At 40.5% G+C, this 22,071-nt stretch overlaps 1 protein-coding gene across 4 annotated transcripts in view; it reads left to right on the forward strand.

The window, feature by feature from the left end:
* The window catches only part of CFAP54 (cilia and flagella associated protein 54), a 288,803-nt gene that overhangs the window by 261,192 nt on the left and 5,540 nt on the right, over positions 1 to 22,071 (forward strand). For all 4 annotated transcript variants that reach the window (XM_042947439.1, XM_042947441.1, XM_042947440.1 and 1 more), the window contains one exon: positions 6,115 to 6,189. In XM_042947439.1, coding sequence (XP_042803373.1) covers positions 6,115 to 6,189 — 75 coding nt within the window. The remainder of the gene's footprint in view (positions 1 to 6,114; positions 6,190 to 22,071) is intronic.

Raw genomic sequence — 22,071 nt, forward strand, 5'->3', positions numbered from 1 at the left:
ACACACTAGCTCCATCCATGGCTTTGCAAATGGCAAGATTTCATTCTTTTTGATGGCTGAGTAATATTCCACTAATATATATCACCTCTTCTTTATCCATTAATTAGTCAATGACCATTGGGCTCTTCATAATTTGGCTATTGTTGATAATGATGCTATAAACTTTGGGGTAAATGTGCCTTTTCAAATCAGTATTTTTGTATCCTTTGGATAAATACCTAGTAGTGCAATTGTTGGGTTGTGGAGTAGTTCTATTTTTAGCTTTTTGAGGAACTTCCATACTGTTTTCCATAGTGGCTGCACCAGTTTGAATTCCCACCAATGGGGCAAGAGGGTTCCCCTTTCTCTGTATCCAAGCCAACACCTGTTGTTTCCTGTGTTGTTAATGTTAACTATTCTGACAGGTGTGAGGTAGTATCTCATTGTGGTTTTGATTTGTATTTCCCTGATGATGAATGATGTGGAGCATCTCTTCTAACATATGTATTTTTTTTGCATATTATGTCTGTTTTCAGGAAGAACTCCATTCTCGTGTCATTTTTGCACTTCTTTTGTAGATCACTTAATTTGGTCACTTAGTTTTTTGGTCATAGTCCAGACATATCAGATTGCTGTCTTTGAGCCATAGTCTAGAATATTCTTTGCTGAAATTGTCCCTGAGTCCACTTCCATATAATTCATATATGAAAAACGATTATTTTCTCCTAAACCCATTCATCTTTGCAACTTCTATTGTCTGAAGCAGGAGGGTGAGCATCCATAAGAGCACGAAGTCTAGGTTGTGCTCTGCTACTCAGTTTCACTACCTAGGGTCAGTCACTTACCCTTATCTGGGACTAATGTTCCTCTCATCTCTAAAACTGATCATCTCACTAAAATAGTGCTCTGAGATGGAGAGCCACACCCCTTGGTTGGAAGGTGAGTCACCAGAATTTCTGTGGGGTCTGATGTGGGAATCAAATTTATTACAATGAGCCTGGCAATCTCAGTAAAGAGGTTGACTATGAATATAAGAAAATACCAAATAAATGGGGATAAGAGAGAGCATTTGAATGTAAGCAGAGGGAGGAATCCAGAGTCCCTTTAACCAGAGTTTGTGGCTTGCTTTCTTGTCCTGACTAGAATGGTATATGTCAGTGGATCAGTCCTTGAGTAAAACAGACTACTTTCAGTAATGATGTTCTGTGTATCTTTGAGTTTGTCTTGTTCCTTAACTTAGAAAATGTTTCTTCAGCTTTAAGGAGGGCATTTTTAAATATGTTTCAGTTCTGTTGGTTCTCTATATAAGAGAATGTCATCAAATGGAAGACAAACTAATATCTGTTTAGATGAACTGGCAAACAGATTAGTTCAGAACACTGGAAAAGTTGAGAAAAAGAAGGAACATATAAAGTTTTCTTTTTTTTTTTTCCAGTATGCTAACTGGCACTTAAAAAAAAGGCAGCCATATTCTGTGTTCTAACAAATCCCATTGACTAAATCTGCCAGTTTGTTGTCATGACAACCTTCACTTGGCACTAATTAGAAGTTAACTAGGACACTTGAAGAGATCGATTCTGGTCTGGAATTGGAAAGGATTTTATAACCTCTATAATCTATTATATTTATTTCTATCAAAGTATAGATTTTTGGTGGGTTATTAAATAGAAGGTACCAGAAAATGTACCTTTGGTTGATATGGGGGATAATGAATCTTACTCTCTTTCTTGTTCCTTTCCCTTTTTTACCACCTCCTCCCCCCCCCCCCCGCCCCCCGCCAAAGCCTATGGTCTGGAATAAGCTAAGAAATTCAGAACACAGATATTAATTTAAGATGTATCGAGAGGGCTACAGAACAGGTGTTCTAATCACTTCTGGCTTGAAAACCGTGTACGTCCTTCTAAAATGAACAAAGCTGGCTTAGAATGACTGAGTTATTTTAACCTGTCATTCATAGCTTTAGGAGTGTCTTCAGAGCTTACCAGGGACTTTAAGGCATATGAAAAATGCACACGATCCTGATTTTAAGAGAAAAACATCTTATTTGGAGTGATAGCATACTGATATGAAGAGCCTAAAATATGCTTACCAATTCACCTAAGGTTAGTTCAGCAAACATTTATGGGATGCCTGGATTGTACAAGGCAATTAAAATTAGTATACAGTCAACATATCCCAAATATCAAAGTACTATGAAAACAAAGAACAAAATGAAATTGAACATTAGCATCAATTCACAAATTCTTTTTGAGGAAATATTATATGCAAAATTTTTTCCAGGCTTGGGGAGGAGATAAGGACATGCAGAAATCAGTACAATTAGGTCTTTGTCATGGAGGAGATTAATCATTGTATGAGTATGGACGTAGGTACCCAGATGTCATTCATAATGAGCCTAGCCATTGGGTGGTCCTCTTTTAGCAAAATGTGTCATTCTAAGAAACATCAATCTGCTGTTCAAAACCATTGAAAATAATCTAAATCTTTATGGAGTCTCTCATAAGAACATTCAAGAGGGAATTCTTTCATAACACAAGGCAAAACTTCTTTTAAACCTTCTTTTCCCCAATTGTCATGTTCTTTAGTATCTCTCTGACATCTGCATGCAACCTTCCAACAAAATACCCCAAAACACCCTGTACTCTTACTGCATTGTTTTGAAGGTTATCTGTTTATGTGTCTCTTCATCTCTCTTTACTGTGACTTCCTTTGCTGGAGGTTTTGTTCATCATCTTATCTCTGATATTTAGCCCAGTGCCTGACACATAGTGCCTCTCCAGTACTCGCTTGGGGAGCTTCTAGTTGAAGACCTGTGGAGGGCACTCATAGCAGACTGAGGATACAGCAAGAGAAGGGGTGTGAAGTCATGGAAGTGAATGTTGCATTCAAGGGACGATGAGATGTCTGTTGTGATGGGAGAACAGGGTGAATGTAGTGGGAGATGCGGCTGAAGAGGTGGGTGGAATTAAGTGACTCCTCCTCTCTGACTCACCACATGGTGCTGTAAGAGTCTGTCTCTCCTTTTCTTCCCACTAGACCATCCGTTGGCTCCTTAAGGGCTCTCTTTCTGTCTTGTTCATTACCAGTTCATGACACTTAGGCTGCATACAGTAGGTGCTGAATGAATAAATGGCGAGTGAACTTTGTTCTGTAGGCAAGGGCCATGAAAAGGCAGGGCTGGGTGTGGGGGTTAGGGGGAGGGGGCAGCACCTGGAAGGGCATCTCATGATCCACTCTGTGATTGGCTGACATAAACCGGTGGCATGTGAAGGAGGGATGAGGGAACCAAGAGTCTGGAGGATGGAAAACAATTTAGGAAGTTTTTTCCATACAGTAGGTGAAAGAAGATGAGGATTTCAACTAAGTCAGAGTTGGCATGGTTATTTTTGAAGTAACTCAGTAAACCATTCTCCATAGAATCGATAGATGCTCCTTTTTAAGGGAGAAATGGCAAAGATTGAACAAGGGTCACTCTGTGCCCTTCCAGCCCCCTGCCAACCACACACCCACACACCTCTGGCAGCTTTCTGCCCGGCTTGATGAGCTCGAGGCTTCACTTCTGTGGTAGAAAGGTCATGTGAGGCCTCCCACAACCTGATATCCAATCAGCCAATTTTCTATGTGTTTATGTGATTTACTGCAAATAATGCCAAAGAAATAGGATGTTGTTGAGGTGAAATTTCTGTTTGATAAATGTTGAGACAGGTAGTGGAAGGCATTTATCAGGTAATATTGCTGTCTTCATCTGTTATGTGAAATGATTAATGACGTACACAGTCTCATTTTGCTTGATAGCTCTTGATGAAATCATGACAGTAACCCATCATGGCTGTTATTGAAACCTTTCCTATAAGAAGGAAATGTATTTTAACCAGTCCTGACAACTCAATTAAAAATATAGAAATTAGATAAATATGAGAAGTGTAAGTGTGGAGACGAAAGAGTATCCCCTTTGTCTTAAAGTGGACGAAGAGCCTGGGAGGTTCCTCACAGGAAAGCTGTATTCCCCGATCAGTGCTAGTATCCTACTTGCCCTCCATCTTTTTTGGTCCCATTGAAGCTGGCCCACTTCTAGCCATGATCACTTCCTGTCCAAACAGTTTGAGTAACCTCCCGGCTAATTTCTCTTTCTCTTGTCTCTTCTCAGTCTAGTTCACCTTTAAAATATAGCCAGAATTATCTTTTTAAAGCAATTGGATCATTGTTTCCTTAGTCTGGTGCCTTTCGATTTCCTATGCAGTAAAATTCAAATTCGTAACTTTTACATGTCCTATTATAAGTGCACCTCTCCAGCCTTATTTCTCCTCACTCATACTGCCATGCTTCCTATACACACCTGTAGTAAAGACCATATCATATGTTTATGTTCCTTGAATATCCACTGTTCTGTTGCTTACATGCCTTCCTTCTCCTGGAATGTCCTTGTCCCCATTCTCTGTGAAATGCTATTACTCATTTAAGGCTCTGTTCTCACGACCTTCCCTCCAGGAAGTCTTCTCTGTTCCTTATAATTCCTCTGTCTCCCACCCCTAGGTTCCTATAACCTATTCCTGTCCATGCTCTGACCACATTCTACTTGGTATTTTATTTAGATGTGTCCAAATCTATTCTTCTCAGCCACTGTACACTTCGTGAGGGTAGGTTCTGTTTCCTCATCTTCGTGCTCCACAGCATCTCGAATATATTTGTTAAGTTGTATTCAATTAACTATAGCTTTGGAACTCTGGAATTTGATCTTTTCTATGTTCATGCATTTATTAAAACTTAAATGTAATATGACTTAGGGCTGTGAATTGCTTCTTTATTTCAAGGTTTTAATCATCACTGGTCAGTCATAATTTAAAAATTAATGTGGGGCGCCTGGGTGGCTCAGTCAGTCATGTGTCTGACTTCGACTCAGGTCATGATCTCATGGTCCATGGGTTTGAGCCCTGCAATGGGCTCTGTGCTGACAGCTTGGAGCCTGGAGGCTGCTTCAGATTCTGTGTCTCTGTCTCTCTCTGCCCTTCCCCTGCCAGTGCTCTGTCTCTCTCTCTGGAAAATAATTGAACATTAAAAAATTATTTTAAAAATAAAAATTAATGGAACTTTCTCATTTCCATATTTCTGAATGCTGATACATTTATCTATTAAAGCTCTCATAAAAGTGAATTGTTGCTGGATGCTGGTCACATCACAAAGTAGGCATAGTTTATCTCCCACGGCCTTGTAAAGAAAGGCTACTTACACTAGCTCAAGTAAAGTAGGTGTGGTGGGAGGCAGTATGTGGCAGCATATAAGTAAGCTCATACATAAGGACTGGAAACCAAACACAATGGGCCTCACAGAAAATGGAACTGGTGAGTCGGGAGCCAAGCCTGCGCTTACTCGTAGGGTGGGGTGTAAGTTCTCATCCTGTTCCCTTCTCTTACTCATCTTTTCTTTTTTCTTTTTCCTTCTCTTATGCATCGTACGTCTAGTACAATGGCTGCCTTTTCCGAGTTCGTATCAGGACCTTCAGCTCATATAGTCAGGACTGACTGTAACTCTCTTCTCTTACCCTTCCTTACATGAAATGCTAGAGAATCTGATTGATTCACCACTGCTTATGGGTAGATCAGATGTCCACACATAAACATGGCTGTGTCCATACAGTAGGGGCTGTGGCAGTGTCATCAAAAATGGACAACGTACGATATTAACTCTTGCTTCCTTTTCATTTACTTTTTCCATTTTTTTTTCTCAATTCTCGGCTATTCTTCTTTGATTAAAATCCCTCTCTGGGGTCTGAATCTCTTCAACTCAGGGTTCTCTTCTCAGAAGAAAAGTGATTTTCCAAAACTTAATTCGGTGTGAATTACCTCACTTGTTATTCTTCTGTAACATATGAATTTTAACAATGAAGTCATGTATTGTTCATAATTAAGTCTTATCTGTTGTGATCATCCTGTATCTTTTTAAATAACCTTAATTATTTAAGGAATTGTGATCTCTGAGTCTCTGTAAGTTTTCTCCTGGGGAATTAGGGTTAGGGGATGATGCAAAAAAAAAAAAAAAAAAAAAAAAAAAAAAGACAAATGGAGTAAATAGTTTATAACTAAAATACAGTAGTTTACCAGTAAGTTCAACCTCACTATATTGTCTTCTTATTTCTAGAACATGATTATTGAATGTTGCTCTGAAATAATAAATCTATTTTTGACTGATAGAGATACAACACCATTGTCTGAGGTACGTATCTTTTGTAAAAATGTATCTGATTCTCTCGCAAGTATTATTGTTGCTATAGAAACAGAAATATAGAAAACAGCTATTATGAAAGTATCAAGGGCCTAACCCTCCTTAATTAATGTGAAAAAGTGATAAACATGAGTTTATAATAGCATGTTATTTTGGTTAAAAATACTCTGTTAAAAAATCAAGTACAGAGAATTATGAAGAAGATAATTTTAAAATAATTTCAAATGTACTATTCAGAGACTAACCAACTATGGGCATTCTCAAAGATATCTCCAGTGTTTTCCATGTAGAGAGAAACTTTAGAATTTTTACATCAATGGGATTATACTGTACATGTATTTGTAGCTTGTTTTTTTTTTCTCATTTAACAATAATGCTATGGAGATATTTTTATGTGAAAAGTCTACTTTGTCATGTTTAATGCCTGCATAAAAGTTTCTTTTGTGTATTTGTTGTCAGGCTCTATGTATACAACTAGATTTTTATTCATGGATCTTGAGGTTGGTGGATTCTTGTATATGCATATTTCACCCTTCTGTATTATCTCCTCAGAATTACTTCTTTAGGAGCAAGATTTTGGAGTAAAAAAGTATACATACTTTTTTATTATAGTAGGATATATAAAATATAAAATTTACACTTTTAGCCATTTCTAAGTATACCCTTCAGTGGCATTAAGTACATTCATAATGCTCTGCAGCCAATCCATCTCCAGAAATTTTCATCATTGCGGACACGTTGTACCCATTAAATAATAACTCCTCATTCTCTCTCCCCTGAGCTCCTGATAATCTCTGTTCTACTTTCTACTTCTAGTCTACTACTTGCCTATTCTAGATACCTTGTCTACATGGAATCATACAATATTGCTCCTTTGTGGCTGGCTTATTCCTTTTAGCAGTGTTTTCAAAGTTCATCCTTGTTGTAGCATGTATCAGTATTTCATCCCTTTTTAAGGCTGAATAATATTCCATTCTGTGGATGTACCACATTTGTTTATCCATTCTTTTGTGGATGGTCATTTGAGTTGTTTCTATCTTTTGGCTGCTGTAAATAATGCTGTTATAAACATGGATGTGCAAGTATCTGTTTGAGGCCCCGCTTTTGATTCTTCTGGATATATACTCTCTCTCATCAGCAGTAATTGAGGGGGCCAGTTTACCACACATTCATCTACACATGCCCTCTTCCTCTTTCTAGCCCTCTCTCTTCCCCTTCTCCCTCTTTCTTGTCTTCCTCCTTCTCTTTTTCTAGCCATTCTAGGTATGATAAGTAAAAAAAAAAAAAAGACATTTTCAATTATTTTATATTTATTAATAATATGGTCAAATATAGTTTATATGTTTGTTGGCAGTCAGTGTTTCTCCTTTTGTAAAATAGTACTCACTCATTTAGTCAATCAACAATATTTAGAGTGAACTGTCTATGTGTCAGGAACCCTGTTCTAGGTCCTGGAGAGCCAGCTATGAACAAGCAGCAAGGACCTCACTCTCTTGGAGCTGACATATTTGTGGAGGGAAAGAGAAAATAATAGTAATAGATCAAGAAGCAGGGTAATTTCAGATTTTTTAAGTGTTATGAAAGAAAGAAAGAGTGATATGTTAGAGTAGGGTCAGCAGACTACAGCCTGTGAGCTATATCTGGCCCACTGCCTGTTTCGTAAATAAAGTTTTATTGGCATACAGCATGCTCATTTGTTTATTTATGATCTATAGCTGCTATGAGCTACAGCAGCAGAGTTGGGTGGTTTTGACAGAAACCATATGGCACACAAAGCCTAAATTATTTATTTTCTGGCCCTTTCCAGAAAAAAAAAGTTTGCTAACCCCTGTGATAGAAAGTAACCGGGAATGGGCGACAGGTTAGGTAAGGTGGTCTGGGAAAACCTCTCTTAGGAGATGCCATTTGAGGTAAGACCTACACTGTGTTCCTCCCACTAGATCATCAGCTTCTTGGAGCAGGAGCAGTACTATCTTAATTTTTGAATACTCACAGTGCTTAGTACAGTGTATTGCTTGGTTACTGTTTCTTAAATTAAATTCCCCTAAGTTTTAAGTATCTGAAATTTAGCATTTGCCTTAATTTTTTTTTCATTTGGCCATTCATGTCCTTTTCCCATTTCTTAAATGGGAACCTAATTTTGTATTACAGAAATACATAGATTTACCATGGGAGACATTATAATAAAAATCAAGTTTAACCTAATTTTGTGCAAACTGTGGTTGAAAACAGGTCACAGAAAAAGGAGCTGTTATTTAAGATACATGATTTATTGCATTAACGGGCCTTAGCGTCTGACCGACCTGGGTTGGAATCCTAGCCTTGAGTGTTATTAGTTGTGTGACCCTAGACAAGTTATTTAGCCTCTCTAAGCCTCAGCGTTCTCATACTTGAAGCGGGGGTAATAATGCCAACCCTTCACAGCCGTGAGAACTAAAGGAAATCATATATGTTAAGTATCAGAAATAGAGCCTCACATAAATAAATGCTTAGTAATTATTAGCTCTTTAGGTGTCATCATCATTTTCATCCTCTACCATGGTCGTGCTTTCCGTGTGTGAATTCTTCATCCCTGAGTCAACTAATTTCAAACAGATGTTTAGGATGCAAATTTGTTTTGAAATATTGATAGAAAGGGGGAGTAATCGTGTTAAAGATTACTGGCTGGCTCAGTCAGTGCAGCCTGCGCCTCTTGATCTCGGGGTTGTAAGTTTGAGCCCCACATTGGATGTAGAGATTAATTAAGAAAAATCTTTTAAAAAGAGAGAGAGAGAGAGAGAGAGAGAGAAGGAAAGAACCAGGAACCATTTTCTTTGTCTGGGATGTAAACCACTATTGAACCCTGGAGGCATTAGGTCAGCCTGCAGGATCCTGACTTGAGGTCCCCACAGTGAAAGGGTCCACCAGTCCAGGAGAAGGGGCCCCCAATTGAACCCCATGCTAATACCTTCACTGAAAGCCAGCCTTACCTAGTAGTGCTTGGGGGAGGTGGGGCATGGGAGTGTCAGAGCTTGTTCCTAAAACCAAATTGTTAGACAAAGAAAATTACATGCCTTAGTGAAGCCATTTTTGTCACTGAGATGAGAGCCTGCTGTGCAATTCGGTTCCTTACTGAACATACGTGTTACAGTCGCCTTCGCCTGTACTGCGTCTTCCCGATTAAAACAAATATTGCCACGCGCAGCCTGTGACAAAAACACAGAATAGCAAGAACATGGAGAAAAGAAACGAGTGCTCCATGCCAACCTTCTTAGCGAGTAATCACAGAATATAAATGACCGTTAGGTTTCATTTCTGGTGTATCAACAACAAAGCGATCCTTCCCTTGCCTACATAGGTTTAAATTATTGCAGTTTCCAAGTTGTCAGGTAAGACTCAAACATGATGCTAAAAATATGCTTTCTGTCCTTGCTGCGACTGACCAAGGGGAGGACTAAATCATTATATACAACTGTCTGCTCATCAGTAATTATTGAGTTCCAACTGCCCTCAGAGCATGGTGTAGTTACTTCTGTTGCTGCAAAAGCAGCATAGGTTAAAGTTCCTGGGTTTGGCTAAATCAAATATTTTCCTGTTGGTTCACATGATACAGATAAATTTACCATGTGTGTGTGCATGTGTGTGTGTGTGTGTGTGTGTGTGTGTACAGAACTGACCGGAGTCATACAGAATCAGTATGGAAGGAAATTCCTAGGAGCAGATCCTGGTTTGAAGGTGGAAAAGGTGATCCTAAGCCAAGAGAGATAAGACACATTGTATGAGAAGATTGCAAATTAGTTTTTCTTGGCTGCATAATTTGGTAGGAGTTCTTTTAGTTCAGGATTTCTAGCTAGACCTAGCATAGTGCCTGGCGAATAATAATGATAATCATCATTAAAATGCAAATGCGACTACTAGCAACAAGTTTTATCGAGCACATGGCCGGTGCAGTCACTGTCCGGTGTTTTACATATAGTATGTCATTGAATATTACAAGAACTCTGTGAAGTTGGTTACTATTATTATCCCCACATTAGAAATGAAGAAATTAAGCAGCATGTTCAGGATCCTGTACCTTGTAAGTGGAGGAGGCAGGAGTCAAATACAGTTCTGCTTAAATCCAGGAACTGCATGTTTTGCTAAACTACACCCAGAAAATGTTTCATTAGAATAGGGAGCATATGCTACAGGGAACTGAGGAGTGAAATGTGAGAGAGTGAAAGTTGCACCAGTACATGAATCTTCAGGAACGTTTGGGTGAGAAGTCTGGAGGGGTAGGAGACTGGCTGCGATAAGAGGAGAGAGCTAGCAGGGGTGGAGCCTGCCTTTCTAGAAGAGAAAAGGACAAATGATGGAGGCGGGGCCTTCGGGGAACATAAAGACCTTGACAGCACAAGTGAGAGAACTGACTGGGAACAGAGGTAAGACTCCTCTTTCTCTAGGTCTTGAGGTGGCAGATTAGGTGAGAGGGAGTGTGAGTAAGTATGTAAGAAAAGGGTGGGAGAAACTGGGGCAGTTCACACCCGGAGGTTTTCACACTCTCCTTGAAGTGGAGGCGAGTTTACCTCCTGTAGGGTGGGCAGGAGGCTGAGTGTCTGGTCTCCAAGGGAAAGATGAAGGTCTTGAGCGTTCACAGTCATTGGGTGTGAGGAGCGAGGAAGCTGACCAAGGACAAGAGGATTGAAGGCCACGCTGAGATTTAGAAGTCATACGTTCGTTAGAGAACCAGGCATCTTTGCTTGTGGGTTTTTTCTAGCCACCCTTGCCTTCCTGGACATGGAGTGGAAAATGCCAACGGCGGTCAAGGCAAGAGAAGAGTACTAGCGAGGCAGCTGACCGCATGCCAGAGGCTTGGTGGATTGCAGCAGCCATGAATTTACCTCATAATAGATCCCGAAACTCCTTCCTTCTACTCTGAGAAAGCACCAGGATGGCCTGATGTCTGCCATTGTTTCTCAAGCCCCAGCTGCACATAAAATAGTTTAATTATGCAATATGTTTTCTTAAATATAGCTTGAATTTAGTGTAAAAAAAATCCTTAATGACAGTTAAGTTCTAATGACTTCCACTGCATTGTTTATGTACCTCATGTGACTTCCTTTTCACACAGTTGAATTTAGTGTACACATGGTCTCTTATTTCTGATTCTTAAAATGATCATTTTTTAATGTTTGTGATTAGATATTGACATCAACCACATGGTGGCCACTAAAATGATCATTATCTTTCAGCAGGTTTGGGTAAGAAGTATAGGGAGGGTAGAAGAATAGGTAGAGGGAGACACAGAGTCAGATATATTAACCTCTCTTAGTTTAGTCATTAGCATCTTTCCTTTTATGTCTGAGGGTATTGATTCTATCATGTGGCCACCTATACCATATGACCCCTTATGATTTCATGGCCCCGGCCATCAGCTGGAGGATCATTCCACAATGCTAGCTAGCATCTTATCTTTTTCTGGGTTGTGTTAAATGGGAAATAACACATGTAATCTGTTAACCTAACTCAGACTGCCTTCTTGTTATCACTGCCTCTCAACCCCATGGTTTAGATCTCTGTGCTTAGTTTTTACCAAAATAAGTTCTAATGATGTGCTTCCATATTTGTCTCCCCTACTAGAGCAGATTGGGTCTTATATAGTAAGATTGGATCTTATTACATTTCTATTCTCACTGCCTTGCCCAATGCTGGTTCTCATGAAGGTGTTCAATAAATGCTTTGTTAAATCAATGAATGTTCTTGATACATCTTCCAGAGATCCCCCTGGGTTGCAATCTGGACATTATCAGTGACTCTGAGCTCATCAACTCCATGCATTTGAATAGTAGACATTTGTCAAGTGCTTTCTCTGTGCCAGACATTGGGCTAGACTTTGGGATACAAAAGTAAAAACCAGAGTCCCTGCCTTCAGTTTAGCAGGAGAAACAGACAAATACAGAAGTAATTACAATACAGGGTAAAACGGAGGCCTGGGGGCCAGACACCCCTCCCTCAGTAATAATATCAGTTAATATTCTGGTATTATCCTGGCATAATTCTGAAGGTGAGAAATTCCCTGTGGTGTCTTTTGAGAAGGGTTCAATAGTTCCCTATAAGAAATCAAGTTAGTAGAAGCTCCTGTGGCCCATGGTTAGGAGTTTTAATTACTTTGGAAAATGATCGGAAGGCAGTAGAGAATCCTTAGGTAGATATAAACATGATCAAGGGTGCCTGTGAAAGCCTTTTCCTCTGATTAGGAAGACCTTTGAAAGAAGAGGCAGTAAACCCAAGTCCTCATTTTGGCAGCAGACTCAGTGGTAAGAGCATGATTTTATGGCTTTGTTCATGGGGATGGAAAGAACAGAACAAATCCCAAAAGCCCTGGATACAAAAATAAAGACAATAGTTTTTTTGTTTTTTGGTTTTTTTTTTAAAGTCAACTCAGTTACAAGCTGCAGCTGAGTACATGGCACCATGCTGGCTCCACTGGAGCACTCAGAAGTGAGAAAGACAAAGTCCTTGTCCCAAAGAGGCTGACAGTCTAGAAAGGAGGAGTAAGGCTAATGCTTAATGAAGACAAGAGCTGTGGCTTTAAAATGGATGATTGTTTTGCATAAAAGGGGGAGGGGGAGGGAAGAGGTAACGGAGCTTAAAAGACCCGCCCAAAGTCACCACAGCTGGTAACTGTCCCAGCCAAGACCGGCAGACTCCGGAGCCTGTGCCCGGACCATTATCGTGACACTGAAGCCAGCAGTGTCCCACTTTTTCAATTTGGGTGCTCTTGGCCTTTCAGAGGGAGGGGCTGGATCGAGGGAGAGTTAGAGTCAGCGTGGCTTGTGCACAGGCTTGCTTGGGAGCGCAGCTGCCTGGTTCCAAATCCCAGCCCAGCTCTGATATTTGCTAGTTGTGTAAACTTGGGAAAGTTGTTTAACCTCAAGGCTTCAGCTTCCCTATTTGTAAAATGAGAATAAAAATAGTACTTACCTCATAGGTTTGTTGTGTGGATTCAATGAGTCAATCCATGTAAACTCTCAGAACAGTGCCAGGCACAATCCTAAACAAAACATTGTTATCATCATCGAAGAGCTATCTGAGTTCCCTTGCAGTTAGTTCCCTTGCTCCCCTGTAAGTAGCGGAGCAGCTATAGTGGAAAGGCAACATGCCTGAGATGAAGCCTCTGAGTACATTCCCGAAAGAGAGGCTGAAAGAGAAGCTGTGGTAATTCCCGTGCTAGGAATGGCTGCATGCCTCACTTTTAACCACATACATTTCCCATTTTCATTGTTCCAGTTACTGCTGTTCTATAACAAAGCACCCCAAACTTAGTGGCATAAAACGACCACCATTTCACTAAAATGCGGGTCACATGTTTGCAAAGGACCTAACAGGACAATTGGTCTCCGCTCCATGATACCTGGGGCATCAGCTGGATAGACCTGAAGGTTGGGGATGATTCAGCTTCCGAGGGCTGGGATCCCCGAAGGCTCAAAGGCGAGTTTGGTCTGGTGCTTGACGCTGGCTGTTGACTATGGGGCTGGGAACGCAGATTGGACTGTGGGCCGGAACATGACACGTGACCTCAGTGTGCCCGGTTGGGCCTCGGCGCAGTATAGTCTCTGGGTTTCAAGAACGAGCCTTCCAAAAGAATCAGACAGAAGCTCTATCACTGTTTATGCCCTAGCTTTTAAAGTTACATAATGGCTTTTCCCTGCGAGTCCCAAATCCACCCAGATCCAAGATTGGACACAGATTCCACCTCCTGGTGGGAGGAGTGTTAATATCAAATTATAAGAAGGGCATGTGGGTCGGGAGCTATTGTTGCAACCATTTTGGGAAAATGCAATCTGCCACGACATCCAGTAAAGCTCTCCCAATTTGTGGGCCTCTTCCTACTCTGAACAGAGGCCGCTCCTGGCAACTTACTTAGGCAATTTTTAAAATTAGTCAGCAACTCTCCCCAGAGATGCTCAGTAACTGTCCTGAAGTTGCTGAGTGTGTTTATACCGAGGATAACCTAGGTGGGTTCTCAGAGCAGCCTTTGAAGTGATCTGGGAGGTTTTTCTGGATCGTAGGCGAGGTTATATAGTCCCAATTTATGTGGGAGAGCCTCTACTTCCCATTTTTTTAGGCTGTTAAATCCTAGAGGGTGATGCTAAGCTATTTAATTTCCTTCAGCTAATTTTATTACATTACCGTGTGCCTCTTGGTTTCTTTTTAGCATAACTTTCCAAATGGTGGCAATAACAATACTCTCTTTAAAATGTCGCTTACAGCATTGGGCTTAAGGTTTCACATATTCTAGGGTAGGTGTTTACTAAGTATTTAAAATTTAATTTTACTAATATTATAATTGGTTAAGTTGAGAGTTGCAGATTTCCTTTCCTTTCCTTTCCTTTCCTTTCCTTTCCTTTCCTTTCCTTGCCTTTTCTTTTCTTTCCTTTCCTTGCCTTTTCTTTTTTCTTTTCTTTTTCTTCTCCTTCTTTTTTTTTTTCTTACCAGCCAAAAGCTGTCTGAATAGTTTTTATGGGCATCTAGAATTACATCTTTCTTCTGTGAGACATTATCATTCTGTCCTCAAGTGAAGAGTCTCCTTTGTGTTTAAGTTCATGAGACATCCACTTAATATTCTTATATTCTTTTGAAGACAATGCCAGATGACATCAGTTCCACACTGCTTTTAAAACACAGCCCTGACTTTGATTCCATCCTCTCACTGTTCACTTCTAGCTGTCAAATTTGGCTAAGGGAAAAAGAAAGCCCTTAAGAAAAGGCCAGGCTATTAATGTGCTCTTCAAAATGCTAAGAAAAGGCTAAGCTGTTTATAGCATTTTCAAAATGCTCATCTCTCAGAGATTTGCCAGCAATAGTGTCAAGGTGAAATATGCTCTCGCTCATCATGGAACCGAGAGCCTTTGTGCTATCTGTGCTCAAAGTGCTGGTCCTACTCTTGTTAGACGCGCAATTTGCTGGTATAATGATACTTGGATATAATTTAAACCAAAATATAATCGCGAACCTGATATTGTGTGTTTACCATCTAAGTGGCAAGAGGTGTGTAGATTGCTGCATCGAGCAAGCCTGGCTTCATTCAGGATAGAAGAGCAGTTCAGAACCAAAGGGATGGCTTCCCGAAGTTTAGTCATTCTGGAGGACTTCGAAGGAGGTGAAAGGCAGGGGTCCCATTAGCAAATCTGTCTATTGCTTTTCAGTGTGCTGAAAACTGAGTTAAACATTCAGTTTCACTTACTTCATTCATTTTGCTAAATGGTTTTGTCTTGATTAACAAACTGTGCCCTTAACAATGGGATTATCTTTTCATGTCAGGAGGGTATTGACCTTTGCCTCATATAGCTGAGTCAGTTGGCAAGCTTTGGAAAATCTCTGCACAAATGTTCTTTATATTAAAACAAATCCGCGAAGAAGGAGCAGGTGTAAATTTACCCATTTCCCTCGTCAATACTTTGGACACTAGCCATTCGAGAGTTTTGCTCTCGTTCTGCCTACATCTCAGGCAGCTAACGCCTTTACGTTCTTTTCTGAACCACCTGTGAGAACACGGTATGGTAGGAGGAGTGAACCCTTGTGGACAAGTCACCCATCTGTTGCAGTCTGCTGAAGGTCTCAGAAGCAGTGTATCGGCGGATAAAAACATGATTTAATTCTTGGTTCCACCGTCTATTGACTGTATGTATGGCTGTGAGCAAGTTACTTTATATCTGTGTGCTTCAGTTCCTGGTCTGTACATTGTCCTCATGGAGAATCACATTAGAAAAGCGCGCAACACATTTGGTATAGTGTCAGTGTAATGCCGTTGGTAAGTATTCAGTACCCTGTGCTCGTCTTTATCTTTTCCAGCCTTAAATAATGTGAAATGAGGCTCGGGTTACTTGACCATTAGAAACTACCTTCATGAGTGGCTTTTGGCCTACCTAAATATTTGCTAATTTTCAACAGAGTAATTAGACATTTAATAAATGTATTATTCATATTATTTTTCCATCCTTTTTTAATTAAACTTTTTATTTTGAGATAATTATAGATTCACTTGCAATTATAAGAGATAATATAGAGAGATCCTGTGTCCCTTTTAGCCAGCTTTTTCCCAGTGGTAACATCTTTCAAAACTGTAGTGCAATATCACCACCAGGATGCTGACATTAATAGTCAGGATACAGAACAATTTTGTCACTACAAGGACCCCTCTTGTCCTCTGATAGATACCTCACTTCCTACCCCCCACCACTGTCCCTAATTTCTGACAATTACTAATCTGGTCTCCGTTTCTACAATCTTGTCATTTTAAGAATGTTATATAAAAGGAACCATACAGTATGTAACCTTCGGGGGTGTCATTTTTTTCACTCGGTATAATCCCCCAGAGAGCTGTTAAACTATACCTTGATGAACCAAAACATTCTTATGAACATCGGCACATTTTATTTTAGCCATGGAATTACCATTAGTCAACAGTGCCTGCTGCGATACCTGGCACATACCGCTGGCACACGTTCAGGGAAGCTCAGGACTGGATTTTCACTCCACCTCCTTCCATCCTTCCTCCTCCTCCTATCTGGCCTTTTCCTCTTTCCTTGCCCCCTTCTTCTGAGCACACTCTTACTAATATTGACAAACAAAGGCTAAATACTCAACTTAGGCATTTTAAAAAGAGTTCAGTGAAATGATTTAATGTGAAAATCCTTCATAAATTGCAAACTCTGTTAGACTTTCTATCAGAAATTGCTGGTCAGTGTTGGCCACGGTGTAAGAGTGGTTTGCAGCGGCTTGCTGTATATGCTGATAAATGAATAAAGAAGTCAGCGTGAGCAGTTTTTCTTTCCACACCATGCACAAGAGGTCTGCCCTCCAGTTTGCTACTGCAAGTGGAAGCTACTAACTACCAAAGCTTCTCATGCTTTGGTTCTAAGCAACAAAGTCCCAGGAACAAAATGCAAACTTTAGTTCACGTTCTTTATTAAGCCTTTGTTCTAAAAAAGAGCCTCCTGTTTCTAGTTTCCAGGCTATAAGCCCAGTGATCTCTTTCATAAAAAAGCATCAAGACTTGCCAAGTATTGTTCCAACTCTGGGCTTTTCAATTCTGTGTCCCAGCTCAGAAGCCCACAGGCAGACTGGACACAGCCCTTCAGGAGGGAGCCCAGCTTCAGGATACCCAGTTACAGCCTTTCTTTGCTGCTGAGATTCAAAGTCCTGACCTTTAAGTGGAGTTAAACCCTCACTCTGATGGAATTCTCCCCGTGTATACTATAAGGGAAGGACAAACTTGCTAGAGCATGGGTGTTTTAGACAGGATGGGGCAGGGGTTGCTGTGCTGACAAATAAACCCCAAATCTCAGTGGCGATAAAGGTTCATTTCTTTTTCAAACAAAGTTCAGTGAGGGTTGGACGACTCTCCTTCTACATGTAGCTATTCTGTCTGGACTACATGGGCTCCAACATCACCATTGCAGGGGAAGAGGACTGGAGGACTTCCCCAGAGGTTTTTAAGTAGGGTGGCCATTCATCTTGGCTGGCCTGCGACGGTCGTAACGTATACCTGTTGATTCGGAATAATGCTTAAGAAACTTTCCTCTTATTTACTTTTATTCTCCTTTTATTTCCTTTTTCCTTTTACTCCTTATTTATGTCCTAGTTTAGGCAATAAATTAAGGTGACCATTTCCAAGAGCCGGTATGGAATGGCTATCATAATTTCCGTTCATAGCATATTGACTTCAACCTGATGTGCAAGGGTGTGGAAAATTGTAGAGAAACCAGTACATATTATAGTGAACACTGATAACTTCTGGAACAATAGTCATTTTACAGGAATGCCGTGAATTTTGATTGATTGACTGATTGATTGATTGTTTTAATTCCGGTATAGAATTATGCAGTGGTATATTCGTTTCAGGAGTTCAAGATAGTGATTCAACAGTTCTATACATTACTCAGTGCTCGTCATAAGCGTACTGTTAATCCCCTTCACCTACTTCACGCATCCCCCCCCCCCCACCTCCCTTCTGGTAACCATCAGTTTGTTCTCTATGGTTAAGAGTCGGCTTCTTGGTTGGTGTCTCTTTTTTCTTTGTTCATTTGCTTTGTTTCTTAAATACCACATACAAGTAAAATCATATGGTATTTGTCTTTCTCTGACTGACTTATTTCACTTGGTATTATATACTCTGTAGCTCCAACCATGTTGTCACAAATGATGCTATGAATTTTTAAATAGAAACAATTCAATAACTTCAGTGACCCAAACTTTGTTGAGCAGATATGATATAAATAGGATGTTCTTATGAGCTAAACCTTATTATTTAATTACTTATGTGGTAGGCTGAATCATGGCCCCCCAGAGATATCCACATCCTAATCCCCAGAACCTTTTACCTTGTAAGACAAAAAGGGCTTTGCAGATATGATTAAATAAAGGACATTGAGATGGGGAGATTATTCTGGCCTATCCAGGTAGGCCGTAAGTGTAGTCACAGTATCCTTATTTGACATCAGTAGGAGAAGGCATGTGATGATGGAAACAGGACTGGAGTGAATGCTTTAAAGCAGCTACAAATCAAGGAGCACAGGTGGTCTGTAGAAGCCATGAAAGGCAAAGAAACAGATTGTCCCCTTACAGCCCCCAGAGAGAACCAGCCCTGTTGGCATCTTGATTTGTGCACAGTGAAAGTGAATTCCAATTTCTTATCTACAGGACTGTAAGAGAGCACATTTGTGTTGTTGTAAGCCATGAGGTTTGTCACAAATTTGTAACAGCAGCAATCAGACATGAATGTGCATGTAGGTTCTGATGTTCAATGTTTGACTTTAGATTTCTGTTTCTAGTTAGATACTATGATTATCCTTATATTACACGTGAGAAATTTAAGTGACTTGCCCAAGCTCCCTCAGCTAGTCCGTGTCAGAAGATCCATGCCCAGGCAGATTGAATGTGTTCCTCAGAATGTGTTCCTAACCACTCTGCCGCACCGCCTATCCCCTGCTGCCCAGGCTGGCCTCTAAGGTTCCTCCTGGCATGGCATGTGTGTCAACCACAGAATGTCCCTTCTCCCTGCAGCCTCTGTTCCCAATCCCACCTGACTTCAATCCCCTGCTCCTCCTGTGGGCTCCGTGGCACTCTGGACCCTTTCCCAGCTTGACTTTTAGAAATTTTATGGAAGCTTCTCAGGGTTCCGTGGGGCAATTTCTCAAGTAAAGTTAAGCTTAGGTGAAATTACTGAATTTCTTCATATTTAAGTTTATGGAAAGATATTATTTGAGGGAAGAAATTATTTCTGAATCTTCCTCCTAGTCTTTGTTTTCTAATTCTTCTCATACTCCAGAAGGGACACTGTTCCTCAGGGTAATCAAATAACATGATTAATAGGAGTTTTACTGAAAATGTGTTAAGCTTGTTCTACCATGACCCAGAAAAGCAAGCAGCATCTGGAAGTCTGGTATAAGAATTCTTACTTAGTTATTACTTCAAATCTCCCTTTGGCTTGTATCACTTGTATACTAGTGTGTGTGTGTGTGTATATATATATATATATATATATATATATATATATATATGTGTGTGTGTGTGTGTGTGTGTGTATATATATATATTTTTTTTTTTTGCCATATTGCCAGTTGCTTGATGGTTCTATAGTTAATCGTTGAATTAAATATTTGCGCCTCTCATGGCCCCTCCACTGAGACCCCCAGATCTCCCCAGGATTGAAGAGCTTATTTTCCCAGCTCTGGGAAATGTACCGACAGTCCTGAGTTCTCAACCCTCTTCAGGAATGCCCAATGCCCATGGGGGGAAAAGAGATGGTCTCCTTTTGCGGGGGGGGGGGGGGGGGGCGTCTGGTTGATATGCAATACAAAGACCTGACCCCCCTACCACAATTCAGAGCATCTCTGAAGGGTCATCCCAGCTTCAAAACTCCCTCTCCATGGGGTTGGCTGAGCCCTTTGTTGTGACTGCTCTTCTCTCTCTCTGCTAATCCTGCTTTCTTTCCTTTCCTATGGGTGTTGATCCCAAGAGCATTCCCTAATAAGCTTCCTGAAAGCTGAGTTCCATCTCAGAATCTGTTTCCAGGAACCCAAACCTCAGCAATGAGTTTAAAAAAAAATGAAATCTCTGACTGACTGGTGATGAATACATGAGTGCTCAATTAATTCTTATTTATTGGAATTAGAAGAATTCCAAAGGAGATTGGAAGCATACTTTCTGGCTTAAAGTTTATTTCCTAATGAAGAAGTAAAGACAAAACATCACCCACATGTCACCCAATCATGATTAAAACTACATTCTACAATGTGATCCCTTAGTTCAACCACATTTTCTCTTGACCTCCATTTGACAGTTAATTTACAAATGAAATAAACTCTGTAAAACAAAGACTCCAGCCTACCTGCAAGCCTCAATAAATGCTGGCTTCCTTTCTTAGGAAAAGCTTTTTTTTTTTTCAGAATAGAAAAACAAGGACTTGGTAAAGCTTTAAAACTATCTTCTCAAAATAAAGGCAGTGATGTAAAATGATATAATCACATATAAGTACTAGCTTAGAATTTATATTCTTGCATCTCCAGAGAGAGTGAGAAATAAGCATTCAATTTTATAACACGTTGAATACAGGCATTTCTGTTAAATCCTCCATCCAAGACACTTCTCCTTTAACTCCTTCCCAAAGCCCTGATTATAAGCACTGAACCATTGGCCATGAACTTGCATCTAGCCTTTATGCCCCATGCACTTCATTGTTGGTTGCCTAACTCATCCTTCCTGTTCTGATTAGAGCTTTTGATATTTTAAAGGGGATTTGCCCTGTTTGAGACCCTTTATTAGTTCTTTATATGGCGAAAAATACTTTCCTGGAGAGAGAGGGGGAGAGCAGCTGTTCTTTCTGCACAATAGGGTGTCATATTTCAAAGACTCTTTTCTCTGGGCCTTAGTCTCTTGAGCAGTTAGAATAAGCCGGGTATGTACAGCCTAAACTCCAACTTTTTTCTTGAAGATCTCTTTTGGCCTTATAGGATTGTTTCTTGAATAGTTCCCTATAAAAAGCAAAGCACACACCCATAATGGAGATACCACTGCCAGCTCAATCGCTTTTCACTAAGTAGTGCCTCAGCTTGGCCTGGGAAGGGGTATGGAGGGCAATATCTGCCAAGGAGGAGGGGGGTGTAGGAGAATGTCCCAAAGACCCCAGAGACTCTCACTAGCTGAGCCCTGCCCTAATTTACATAATACCAAACATGACTATTAGGGGGTTTTTCCTGACACCAACTACTTCTGCGATTCTCTGACACCAACTGGGGGTCTAACCTTTCGAGTCAGTTCCAATACTACTACCAGAGTTAGGGTAGACTTCACAGATTAAAGGTTTAATCCAAGACTGACCCCACTTTAGATGCTGGCTACCACCCTCAGATTCGATAATTCACTAGAATGAATCACAGAACTCAGGAAAGTGCTTCACTTACAATTACCAGTTTATTATAAAGTATACAACTGAGGAATAGTCCCATATAAGACATGCATAGGGCAAGATCTTGTGTGTGTGTGTGTGTGGGGGGGGACAGGGGCAGAGCTGCTATGCCCTCTCTGAGTGTCCCACACTCCCAGCACGTCAACGCGTTCACCAACCAAGAAGTTCCTTGAAATCTGTCCTTACGAGGTTTCTGTGAAGGTTCATTACATGAACTCGACTGACTAAATGGTTGGCTGTTGTGATCAAATTCAGTCTCCAGCCCCCCTCCTTTCCCCAGAGGTCAGGGCAAGGGCTGAAATTTCCATCCTTCAATCACATGGTTGGTTTTCCTGGTGACCAGCCCCTGAAGCTATCGGTCCCCTACCCCACAGTCATCTTATTAGCATACAAAGGAAAATTCCCAAGGATTTTAGGAGCTTTATGCCAGGAACCTAGGACAA

Source organism: Panthera leo, chromosome B4 (genome assembly GCF_018350215.1).
Source record: "Panthera leo isolate Ple1 chromosome B4, P.leo_Ple1_pat1.1, whole genome shotgun sequence".
Taxonomy (NCBI): domain Eukaryota; kingdom Metazoa; phylum Chordata; class Mammalia; order Carnivora; family Felidae; genus Panthera; species Panthera leo.